We start from the raw sequence: 13748 nt of genomic DNA, 5'->3' as shown, positions 1-13748 counted from the left end.
CGTACGCAAGCCCAGCCCATTTGTGTACGTATAAATAGGATAACCATGACACCACACATCCCTCTTCTTCCACCTCAAATGATTTGCCGCATCCACCTCGCATATCGCAATGCGCAATAAAAAAACAAATGGATCCATGAGGTGTACTCCATCCTGGCAATCGACATGGGCTCTAAATTGTGAACCCTACTGCCCGTCGTCTACGAAAGAGATCCATGAGGTGTACACTCTCCTGCATTGTGAGCACTGCTGCCCGTAGTGTTTGCTCACACAACAATGACAGCAGGTAAGCAGAGCGGCCTAGGTGCACAAGGCCTCCAATTGAGCGCGCTGCGGCGAGAGGGGTGGGGTTCTTCAGCCTAGCTACGCAGGTCCGAACAAACGATATTGTCATGTGTTATGATGTGATCTTTGACCTCATTCAGTCACATCTCTGTCTCATTTTAAAGGCGTGCTATACCATAAGGTAGGCCTGAACCTACGGGCAGCGCTTGCCTACAGACACCTGTTGAGGGCGGTTCTGCAGGATGGGGTGGGGTGCATCACCCTGAGTGCGCACGTGCGAAAAAGCGATGTTGTCGTGCGTAATGATGTGATCTCTGACCTCATTCAGTCACATTGGTCTAATTTTAAGGACCTGCTGGACTGGACTGTAGGCCTGAGCCAGCGGGCAGCGCTGCCCTACAGACACGTGGCGTAGGCTTTTAGGACACTAGTGAGATCCTTACTAAGTGTACATGCACACAGGCTCCCGCCACTGCATTACACGCGCACATTATGCTTCTAGCATATGCTCTGTTCCTTTGTATGTGAACGTTGGCATAACATATTATTATTTAACCATGTGTATTCTCGTGCACTCCAACTCCTCTTTGAACCACGATTACCACTAACAGTTGGTAGATCGTCCTTCAAAAACGAAGGATGCACTCCTATTTTCTATCAAGCTTGAAATAAACCTTCATTTACCTCCAGACGTTTCCACCATTAAATTATTTCTCCCTTTTCAGACATCCATTGATAGCCACAAGAAGGGCGGAGCGGGAGCTGACCCCGCAATGATGCCCTGGCATTCTGACACCTTCCATCGTGGTATCAAGACACCGTCCCCGACCGGAGACCTGGTCTATCGTGCAAGCATACCACGGACTAGGAGCTTACACCAACACGTCGTGGGACACACCAGTGGTGGCAGGTGAGCAGTGAAGCCTTGGTGTGCAAGACCTACAATTGAGCACAGTGCGGGGGAAGGGGTTGGGGTGCAGCACCCTGGGTGCACAGGTGCATGCAAGCGATTTTCCCGTAGCTAATAATGTAGGACTATATTATCAAACAACGGTGATAACATTATCACCACTTTAGCGACAGGAAACTGCCGCTAAAGCGACGATAAGGGGTTGATAATATGCCCTTGTAAATTCCCATAGAAGCCCAGGTTCACACCAGAAGCTGGGCATTTAAGGGAATTCAAAAGGACATATTATCAACCCCTTATTGCCGCATTAGCGGCAGTTTCCTGCCGCTAAAGCGGCGATAATGTTATCGCCCTTCCTTCATAATATGGCCCATAATCTCTGGCCTTATGTATTTAATTTTAAGGACTTGCTGAACCACACTCTTTCTCGCAGACCCCAGCGTCTTAGACAAACGGGTGATGGAGGGTAAACACTAAGGGCTGGGTGCAATAGGTCGACGCTCTGTCTCCTCCTCCCTCTCTTCTTTTGACTCTCCCTCCCCTTCTCCCTTCCACCCACTCCCCTCCCTTCCATTCTCACTATGGTCCTTACATTCGGACTACCTTTCTTTACCTCTTCCACATAGCACACATACTTATGTTTCATTTTTGTCTTGCAGGTTTCCTACGCTGCTTCCACTGGAGTCTAACCCATGTTTTTTTATTATGCTGTTCTATTAAAGTTATATTTCTGTTTATTTCTGTTTTAATAAAGGTTACTTGTTTTTTCAAATAAATAACTGAGTGTATAGGTCTTCTTTTGCTGACGACACCGGTCTATTGTTTATTGTGAAAATCATCTGTTTATAGGAGATTTTCAGGACAACATTATTTAATATTAGAGTGCACCTACCAAACATAATCTAACTGACTATTAGACAAATGAGGCCTCGGTAATTGTACAACTGCAAGAGTTCTAGGAGTGTATCACTTTATAACACCATAAGTACTGCCCGTGTGATTACAGAACAAATAAGGCACTGCCTAGGACCACCGAGGCTTCAGGGACTGCCGAGGCCCCCCCTGCATATTTAAATAAAGACCCGGAGTATGGCGATCCCCGGACTTCAGTTGGCCTCGAACCCCCTGAACAATTAGTAAACAATACCCGGGAAAGTGGCGCTCCCCTAGGCTGCAAAACGTCTCTGTGCCCTTCCGCGCCTAATTTACATGTGACATTAAGATCCCCAGTCCTACAGAGACCCCGCAATATAATAATTGGATTGGCCACGGAACATTACCCACCCACCAGGGGCCTCATTTAAAAGAACGGGTGAGACCCCGTTTTTTTTTATGTTCTTTTCTCTCCATTTTTACCATCCGCATCCCCTCTATTACAGCGATACGAGGTTTTCCTCCTCTCGCTTCAAGTAGTCGAACAAGTATTTGCTATCGCAGGGTGGAAGTCATGCACCACCCTCTAATAGCAAACACAAATGCCCAGCGAATGCACACCCCGGGACATTGTATGAGCTGCGCCTGAGAGGTCGCCCTCCCTACTACCATGATGCATTTGTTAGTATAAACGCATACTAACACTACTTACACACATGTAGTACAGCGACCAAAATGTAGTGAAGAAGCAGAGGAAGCACAAAATCTAAAAATATAAATCCTACCTGAAGTCAGATGACAGTTCAATGAGCCGACGACCCTGGCATGAGTCGAAACAGCTACACGAACAAAACGGGTCTTCAGCACAACGCAAGCAATTTTGAAATATTGCTGAGTGGGGCCTTCTTTTTACCTTCTCCCACTCATCGCCAAATTTATGTAGTGAAGAGGCAGACAGCAGTGAATCCAACAAGTAGATTTATTACAAGAAAATAAGACACCTGAAACAACCACCAACAGGAGCAGACAGCAAAGCAACCGTCTAATCCAGCACCGTGTACAAACTCCGCAAGGTTCCCCTCATGACAGCCCTACATTCTAACATTACATACTGAGGGCCAAATTATCAAGGAACGGAGTTTAAATTATCGCCGCTTTAGCAGCAGGAAACTGCCGCTAAAACGGCGATAATGGGCTTGATAATATGCCGTAGAGAATTCCAATAGAAGCCCATGTTCTCATGTTAACATGGGCTTCTATTGGAATTCTCTACGGCATATAATCAAGCCCATTATCGCCATTTTAGCGGCAGGAGCGGCGATAATTTTAACGCCATTCCTTGATAATATGCCCCTTAGATTCTAGTAGAATTACATATTAACATTCTACTATGACTTACAATGGAATACTACACAGAGCACATGACTTTACAGCAATGAGCTTATAGTTTCATCCACGAGTCTTGACACCGGTAGGGGTAAGAGTTTCGCTTCCCAATTCCTATATTGTATAAACGTAAACTAACACTTCTTCCACAAGTATGCTACAGCGCCCAGAGCACATCACTTTACAGCAATGAGCTCACAATTTTGGCTCGCGGTTTAATCGCCGAGTCTTCACACCAGTAGGGATGAGTAGTTTGCTTCCCACTCCCTATATACTATAAACACATACTAACACTACTTACACACTTATACTACAGCGGCTAGTATCCTACACCGCCCAGAGCCCATCACTTTACAGCAATCAGCTCGGTTTCATCACCAAGTCTTCACACTGGTAGGCGTAACTACTTCGCTTCCCGCTTCCGATATACTATCAACACACAGTAGCGGTCAGTAGTTCGCTTCCCACTCCCTGTATGGTATAAACGCCTAGTAACACTACTTGCACACGTATGCTACAAACACCAGACCACATCACTTTACAGCAATGACCTCACGGTTTAGACTCGGTTTCATACCCGAGTGTAGCACCATATCCTATCACCACCATGCCACTCTGAGCAACACTGTACTTTCAGACCCTTAACAGTGATAACTACCTACTGGCGACCGCCAATAGGTAATCAAAACAAATTTCAATAGTTCCTTTATTCTTTTAGCTTTCAAAAATTCTCTCTATTACGGTCTTGCTACTTTTCCATATAAATAGTTTTTTTAATATTCAAGTACACATCGAAGTCAGAAATGCAGCGTATTCTATCAACACACTTTCTAGAACATTCTACAACACGTGGAGGTTAAAAATTCATCAATTATTTTAAACCGAACGATATTTTTTTGCAACATTTTCTCGAACATTTAACGGCACGTGCAGGTTAAAAGTTCACGATTGTTTTAAGTTCGAACAGTGCCTCCAAATGCAAGTAGCAGGTGTGGTTGAGTTGAGCAAATTTTATCCTTTAATATGTACTATAATATGTACGTGCAAACTGCTTTTTGTTAACCAATCACAAACATACTTTTCCACAAAACGAATGTGCACCCTACTTTTAAAAAACAATTATTTTCTTCTCCCAATCAGGTACCGTTTTGTATGCGAAAAGAAACTAGTTCCCCATCTTTAAACATATCTCTTATTCAACTAAGGAACTGCATGAGCTACAGACATCTTTCCATACCTTCCAGCCATACCTTCAAAATGCTAGTGTGGATCGTTGTACATAGCTATGTTTTCTGGTGCAAGAGGTATGCAGAACAGAGACGTATTGCCTTAGACCTAGGTTTACAAAATGTGGACATTAAATGGTTTGGACAGAGAGGATTGAAGTGGCACCAATTGTTGCCTTTGGTTAAAACCTGTTTGCATCTCCAACACCCTGACCTCATGATTGTGCACTGTGGTGGAAACGACCTAGGCACATTGACTGGGGTAGATTTGGAAATGCTTATGAAGGACACCTTAGGACAATTGATGTTACTTTTGCCTCAAACTGTCTTTGTATATTCCAATATATGCCAAAGACAGAAGTGGAAATGGTCCAAACAATTTTGTCCTCAGATTGAAAAATCTCAGGAAAAAAGTAAACAAAGCTGTCTCTGCATACCTCGGAGACCACAAAATGGGGTCCATATACAACAACATACGTTTTGATATGGCAGATATATACAGAAGTGATGGAGTACACTTCACAGATCAGGGAAACCAAGTTCTCCTGAATAGCTGCAAGCTGTGCATCCGCACTTATATGTAGCTCCAACTAAGGAATACAAGGGCTCTTTTTAGAGCCACCCTATAACTTACAACTTAGGCCCCTATTTTAGGGCCATATAACGCCAACTCCTGCACTCTCGCCAAAATTTATTCTCCACACAGCTGTGGTGCAGCGGCCAGACCAACTCACTTTGCAGCACAGACCTCTCGCTTTGATCCCCAGTTCTACTCGCCCATTGGGTTGAGTAGTTTGCGCTCTACAAATACCATACTGATTTACCTTTGCACTCCCTATACAGCCCCACCTAAGCACTATACACAAGCTACAATGTTCTAAACAAAAGTTCATCCAAGTACCTATAACTACATGCTGACACTACTTGCACAGATGTGGCACAGCGGCCAGAGCACATGACTTCACAGCATATGACACAGTTTGGGCTCACGCTTTAATCCCCGACTCCGGGGCAGCTCAGCTTAGCAACATGAGACTCTAGACAATGCCTCACATATATTCCGTACCCCAGGACTTTCATACCAGTACGGGTCAGTAGTTTGTCCTAGTAGTTATAAACACATCCGGACACTACTTCCACAACTGTAGTGCAGCGGCCACGGCACATGACTTCACAGCATAAGACACACAATTTGGGCTCACACTTTAATCCCCAAGTTCCGCACCAGCTCACCTTACCCGCATCGGCTCCACCCAATACCTCACTTAATTTCCGTAGCCGACCACTTACACACCGGTAGGGGTAAATACTTCGCTTCACACCCCCTCTATAGCACACCCTAAACACCCCACAGAGGTTACAGTGCTCCTACCCTCCTATTTCCTACTTTCCCCCCCCCTTTTTTCACCTTACTCGCTGCAACGAAATCACAAAATGGCGGCCAACACTTCCTAGTTGTAACCGCTGGCACCGCTCGGCAACAAGCTCGTGCTCGTAGCGCCTCAGCCAATCAGATGGCAGAATTCCCAAATATCGATATCTGTAAATTTCAATATTTCTCAACAACTACTGAACGGATTTACACCAAATAAACAAAAGTGTGCTTTCTAGACCAAGACCCTTTTCCCTTGCAAATTTGGGGTAATTCCGTTCACCTGTTCGACCTGTAGCCTTAGTTTTCTATGGAAATTAACATTGGAAAAACACGTTTTGGGAACCTCCTCTTTTCTCGCCCCCCCTTCACGAATCACCCCCAAACTTTCAACATAGGAGCTGATCTCAGCAAAGAATTAGTTTTGAAAATTTCGCGAAGATTCGTCAATCGGCGCCAAAGTAATTGGGAATAGAATGTTGCCATTTTCCTATGCTAACTAGGTCCTAACTAGAACTACCTACTGCCAGTAGGTAAGATATATCATTTATATTAAAAAGGTATTGGGCAACAGAGGATAAATAGTCTTAGGAAACAAAAGTGGATGACAGGCTTGTGAAGGAGTTGCGCTCATTAACTATTTTACACCTATAAAAATATATTGCGCTTGTAGTTTATAAGGGGAAATTGTCTCAAAAGTAGAGCTTAAGGCCCGTGTTGTAGGTGCATTTTGATTTTCACAATTGCCTTTGTATGTAGAAGTGCTGACTAGCTTTGGATCTCGCTCTTACACTGATTTTATGAATAACCCTACATTGACTACTTTCTATCTTACCTTTCAGGGAAAGACAAAATTATCTTTGTGACCAAAGAAGATCATGAAACCCCAAGTAGTGCCGAGCTCATAGCTGATGATCCCAATGATCCATATGAAGACCATGGTGAGTCCTCTTTTCAGTAAAGACCTTATGCTTCCTGTACTGGAAGCGTGTATATTGTAACATTTCAGGGGAAGAATGATCGATCTTGTAAACATGTTGGGAATATTTTTTATCGAGACTATTTACGTAGTATGACCTCTACTCTACCTCCTTCTTAAGTCATTTCCTGGTTAGGTGAATCCTACCTATTGAGACAGGAAACAGGAGTCCCCTAATGCAAGCCCCGTCCACCCTCATCAGAGTGCCATTATAGGGTGGCCATTCCCAGCATCCTCCTGTTTTTTCCTGTCTCAACTGTGACAAGAACATTTTAGTTCTGGTGTCTCCTCCAGGCATAGACCTCTGTTGTGATTCTGGATTCCTCCCCTGCCGATGGTGGAGTTTTTTTTTTGTTCAAAAGTTCAGTTGGAGGACCAACATGCAAAGAGAGTGTGGTCTTGTTCCCCAACCTAGAGTGTTGCAATAAGTAAATGGTAAGAGTTTTAATTTCTCTAGTATTTGAATTCGTTTACCATGATCCTGTATGTGCAGCGTCTTAGTCTCTCTCCTGTTGTAGTGGAAAGGGACTCTGTTGCAAGGGAGACACGGAACATGTGCGAGCTTTATACTTTGGACTGCACATCCGGGAGATTCTTCCGAAATCTCCTGTGGCTATTTATACCCTGAGAATAGTTGTGATAAGTATAGCGATTGAAAGCAGAAGACATTTTGTGATATTTGAGTTTCAGATTCTCATTGTGTGTTCTTGATTTCTTGTGCAGTTGGTGCAGATTTTGGTGCCCTGCTGCATCCTTTTTTTATTGTTCAACATGGTAAAACACTCATCTAAGAGGATACCTAGTTCCCCATCCTCTGTAAGCTCTGCCTGGTCTCTTTCGCTCAAAAGTCCAAAAGAGATCAGAGGTGCAGAAGAGGAAGAAATAATCAAATAATTATTATTGAAACACTAACCGCGCTAAAAAAAAAAAAGGGAAAGAAGGCAGGGACTTGACAGTAAGAGATCACTTTATATTCAGATGTTTCAGGCTCTGATGACCGAGATGAAGCAGTATCTCCTGTGGATAAGAAAGAGAAATATATTTCGAGACCTGTTTCCTGGCCTTCTGGTCCGTGTGACAGAAAATGAGTGTTCCTACTGCCATAAACCCAGTAACCTCGGGAGAGACTCTGTTGTGGCAGTTTCAGAAGACTCTTATAAAGGAACTGCCACTGATCAGCACGTTATGGTATTGCTTTTGAATGAATGACAGGATTCATTTCCCAAGGTTTATGCAATGGCCCTATCCATTGCAAGATCTGGAGAGCACATTGCACAATAATATCCATGTTGAGTCTAAAGTGGTCGGCCTTGTTGAAAGGTCTTCAATGACAGAGTATTTTGAAGAACCCTCAGAGAAAAAGGTGGAATCAGCCTTAAAGAAGGTAAATTGAAATTCGCACATGGACGTTATGTGCTCTTATCTTCGGACATAGCAGTATAACTCGTAGCAGTGAAATAGGTTGTTCAAAGCTACTTGAAGTCTGGAACCCCACCTAGAATTTTCATTGCAAATATCATTTGATGTTGTAAGAGCCTCATCGTCCAGTGGTGCATCCATCGATGCTCTCGGAGACCACCTTAAAAGACTGGAATTCTGACTCTGCTCAGAGACCTGCACCCCTTCGAGTGCATTTTGAGGGGGCTAGACCTATTGGTCCAGAGTAAAAAGACGATCTATATTGCATCTTCCAGGAATGAAACATTCCTTCTGTTTCAGGAGGCAGCAAAGCAAGTCCACCGCCTCGTCAAATAGAGGTCTTCTTTTAGGTCGTTGCCAGGAAGACTAACTCTTCGGAGCAATGTTTTATCAAAAATCCTTTTCTGGTAATTTGTTTTAAAGGCAGAAATCGGAATCTGCTAGCAAATATCAAACTTCAAATCATAACTCCACTGGTTTTTGGAACCAGTGAACTTGTCCAGAAGTATGGAGTGACACCTAGAAATACAAAAGGTGAGGACTGATGACAGTTGTCCTGGATGGAGAGCAACATTGGATACCATAACATTCCAAGCCGTGTTTTACTTTCCATAATTACAAAAAACAATACATTGGAGGGAACTCCTCCCTGTGACCTCTCGGGCATCTTTCTTACAAGCTGGCTTGCTTGGGAGTTACCTTGTTATCCCGCAGGTTGGGGTGAGGGTGGAGGTTGTTTTTTTTGGGCCTGTCGTCCTCCCTTTTAAAGATTTTTAGAGGGTGGAGTGATTTTCAGAGCCGAGCCCTCATTCCAAAAGTTAAGTGTTCATGTAATTCTTCTCAGGAGATATTTGTTTTTACTTTTTGATAGTCAAAGAGCTTCGTTTATCTTGACAAGTTCACTGCATTCTGGAAATATAATGTGTGACCTTTGTTATATATCACCTAGAGATTAGAGGTGACAATTAGTCGATAAATTAAGGAGACTGTTTCATTGGCATACCCAGGTGAGGATATTGTTCCAGAAAATATTCAAGGAAGATCAACAAGAGGAGTCTCTGCCACTCGGGCTGAGTTTTTGTGAAACATTACTGCTTACAGAGAATTTTGAATACTGATAAGACTTTTTGGTTTAGGCGTTCTTATTTATGTAAGATTGTAGCTACATCTAGATATTGGTTTCTGTGGTTTCATATGTTTGACGTAATCATTAAAAAGTAAACCTTTGTGCATGCACGTGATTTTAATGAGTTCATTTTAAATGCCATTGGATTTTGTAACCTCATAAGTAATGACCGGGTCGAGGACGCGGGATGTAGAGGTAACGTCCTGATTACTTCCTGGTACATTTCTTTACTCCTAGTTGTACTCTTCCTTTACCCAGACATTATGACCCCCCCCCCCCCACCTCCCTCTTTTCTGAGCCTTTGACAGTACTTTAATAGTTAAATGCACAGACGCCGTTATGGGATAATCAGCATAGTTGGAGCAGAAGCATTTAATCAGAGGGGTGGTGGAGCGGCTGCTCTTACTGAGCGTCTGGAAAATTTCCTAAAGGACGTCAGCAGGTGAAAACCCTATATAGCAATCCATAAAAATCTGCTCCCTCTATTGCTTTGCTAAACCGTGGACCTCTGTGCCCACTGGGGCTGGACTCCCTTCCTAGCTCACCCCATCCTGCAGATTTTGGCCTACGCTGTCTCTGCCCTGCCGCCCCTGCTGCCTCCCTCGGGATGTGGATAATGCCGGGTCAGCTGCCTTTTCTCCTCTCTGGGATGAGCTGCGGTTCCCCGTTTCCTGCACAGGTTTGAGGATTCCTCTTCTGCACAGTGACTCAGATCTCTGAGCCCCAGGGAGACTCTGGTCCTCTACATGAAGGGTTTTGAGGCTGGGCTTGCAGACATCCATGTGGCAGCTGCTCCTTCTACCTTCTCATTGTATCATAGCATTTGTATAGTGCTTACTACCCCTGTGTGTGGCGCTGGCACACTTATCCACACTGATAGCACTTTACAGCGTCCAGTTGCAAGTGTGCGGTCTTTCGGGGTGCGTTCTCTCTGGCACATCTGTTTTCCAAGCTGTTGGGCAAAAGCATTAGCAGAGCCAATAGTAGGGCTTTCAAATGGCTTGTTTGCATACATTCACATGAAACCGGACCTACTGCGTGACGTGTAGTGGAAAACAATCCGATGAATGTTCTGCGCAGCTATGTGACGACCTGCCTGTAGGTGGCAGCCTTGGATCGTGTACATTGAATCAGATAAAGAAGCAAGTCATATGGAATGATGTTCAACAGCAGCGGTTCTTAACCTTTTGTTGACCCCCACCTAATCATTACTGGAGCCCAGTGACCCACCGAGTCCTTATTGGAAGGCAGGGACCCCGGCTAAGCATTTTCGATGATGAAGACAAAACACATTCATCAAACAGATACACAAACGTTGACATTTTTTTTGATTTAACTCGCAAACAAATATTTAAAAAAAATCTAAATTTTAATTTTCGTGGTAAGGTTGGAGCTTTTCTAAATTCAATTGAGGCCTCTCACCGTCCATACTATATTCTGTTTGATGCATTTGCACTGCTCCCACAAATCTGTTTTAATTCTTTATTCATCTATCAGAAGATAGTCATAAAAGTACAGTCATATTAAGATAAAACATATTTTTATAAATGGGTACAATCAAATTGGTAAAATCATTTCTTTTCTTATATTAAAAACCATAACATCCAAATTCATATTAGTACATCACCGATGATTCAAAAACTTACTCATGAAAAAATCTAATACTAGTATTCTGAAGTCCCATAGAATCATGTCATTTCCTTTCTGCTAGATACTCAAGGTTTTTCTCGTATTGATTGCTTTCAAGATAAACAGGACAACACTATAACAAATCAAGGAGTCACCAAAAATGTCATCGCTACTTTGTGACCTGATATTATGGGTGACCATAGAGATACTTCAAATAAAAACATCTAAGATTCTTAAAGAAATTACAGAATAGCATAAAATGCATTATACTCTGCTTACTTTTGTTGTCACATGGACATAGCATATCTTCAGGCGGATGAGACCACATTGTAGGCAAAGCTACAAGGTAACGGGCAATGCCACACTTAATCTTATTAACACAAAAATAATGGGCATAGGTCACGTATGACAGGTAATTACTGGTACTTGCCTCTATGCTATTTGATATATACTGAGCAACAATAGGTTTGTCCTTTTCAGCCTTAGATCTCTGATCCAACCTAAGTTGTAACAAGGTGCTTTTAATCTCTTTCTTTGTGTATAACAGATTTTTAGATATTTCTGACCATACTGTTAGCTTATACACATTTTCTAAGGCGGAATTAATATATGACAGCCATGGTATTTTAAGTGCATCGTGCAGTTTAAGACCATCTAAAATAATTTATTTTGTAAAAGCAGTTTCTTCCGTTTTCCATACTGAGTCCCAGAATACCAATGGTTGTACCAGTAGTAGGTCTTCAATAAGACCCACCTCATGATGTGCAATGGTGTTTGAAGCAGATGGCGGTAGGTAAAGCAAGCGTTTCAGGAACAGGTTTTCTTGTATTTGGGGGTCCTTGTTTTTTGTGTGGCCCCATAGCCCTGCCCCATAAAGGGCTGTACTTGCACCTTTGGCTTTATACAAAGCTACCATCTCATGAATCAGCCGGTTCCCCAGTTTGGAAGAAAATTTAAAAATTTCCTGGGTTGCCCTGCTCATTTTGGCTCTGATATTTATGACATGTTGGGACCAGGAGCCATTATCCATAAAAAGAATACCTAGATAGCAAAAAGAAGTAACAGTCTTAATAGCACTTTTTTCAATAAAAAAGGTTTTGGGAGGTTTAGATTTGGGCCTACAGATCATGGGATATGTTGTTGACTTATTTATAACCATTTTCGTCTGTATCATAAAAGTAGAGAATGCGTCCATCAATCTCTGTAGGCCTAGTGCGGTTCTTGCTAGCAATACGGCGTCGTCCGCATATAACAAGACGGGTATCGGATGACCTGTCACCATAGGGGCGTCTGCCTGTATTGTCTGTAGATGTTTGTCTATTCCATTAATGAATAGGGAAAATTAGATTGGTGCAAGAACGCAGCCTTGTCGTATCCCCCACCCCACTCTAAATTTGGGTGTACATTCGGCTTGGGGGCCAACACGAACCTGGCTAGATAACTTCTCATACAGCCGGGAGAGAAACCCAACAATCGCCCTAGGTGCTCCCATTGAAATTAAGGTTGTCCAGAGCAAATTATGGTTTACCAAGTCAAAAGCGCTGCTTAAATGTGTAAAGCAAAGGTATATGGAGCCTACCTTTGCCCTGGTATATTTGCAGATAAGCAGCGCTAAATTTGTACATTGCTCGATAGTCCTTATTTGCTTTCTTAACTCATACTGCACCGGTGTTAAAACTGAGTATTCTATTGCTCATTCCTCTAGTCTTATCAGCAAGACCCTACTCATCAATTTCATAGATGTATCAAGGAGTGAGATTGTTCTATCGTTTTTTGGTCCTCTTTATCCCCCTTTTTGAATATGGGTATGATGAAGGATTCTCCCCATGTCTCTGGGATTCGATCAATGGCAGCTATGTTGAGCACCCTAGTTAGGATGGGTCCCCATAAAGTAGGTACTGATTTAAACACAGCTACTGGGACACTGTCTGGCCCGGGGCCCCGACCCCCGGCACTTGCATGGATTGTCTGGATAACTTCCTCATTTGTAATATTCATAAGGAGGTTTCTTCCCTCACTTATCAGACCGTCCTGTATCGTCCTCTGCTCCATATTACTATTAACATTTCAGAAAAATGATTTTCCCATTTTCTGCGGAGATAAAAGAACAAAAATCTGCGATGTTATCGCTCTTCAGAAATGGGGCGTTAACTACATCCTACAAAAGTTTATTTTTAGTTTTTGCAGCAATGGTCACATTTTCCCATGCCTCTTCCTTTAAGATCTTTTTCCGGGCAGATACATCGGTTTTATACACCCGACGTGGGGTTTGGATGGTAGATAATTCTCTTGGTGATTTAGAAAGGGCCTGCTTCAAACCCCTTAGGGCTTTAGTGCTGGCACTGCCAAACCACCCTTTTCTTTTGCTGCATGATGGTCCAGAGGTTTTTGTGAGAATTGCCTTAATCGATTTCGTAATGGTACAGAAATTCTCGACCAATAATGAGGTAATTTCTTTCTGTAGACAATATGTGATTTCCCTTTGATTGGAGACCACTATTTTCCTCATTGTTAAACATGGGTCAACACCTGACCATGTAATT

At 43.0% G+C, this 13748-nt stretch overlaps 1 protein-coding gene across 1 annotated transcript in view; it reads left to right on the top strand.

The window, feature by feature from the left end:
- Positions 1-13748, top strand: part of CHCHD4 (coiled-coil-helix-coiled-coil-helix domain containing 4) — a 147172-nt gene that overhangs the window by 32476 nt on the left and 100948 nt on the right. Inside the window, exon 2 of the mRNA XM_085624439.1 lies at positions 6895-6993. Coding sequence (XP_085480565.1) covers positions 6895-6993 — 99 coding nt within the window. The remainder of the gene's footprint in view (positions 1-6894; positions 6994-13748) is intronic.

This window comes from Triturus cristatus, chromosome 9, assembly GCF_964204655.1.
Source record: "Triturus cristatus chromosome 9, aTriCri1.1, whole genome shotgun sequence".
Taxonomy (NCBI): Eukaryota; Metazoa; Chordata; class Amphibia; order Caudata; family Salamandridae; genus Triturus; species Triturus cristatus.
This window is presented reverse-complemented; position numbering and strand designations above follow the sequence as displayed.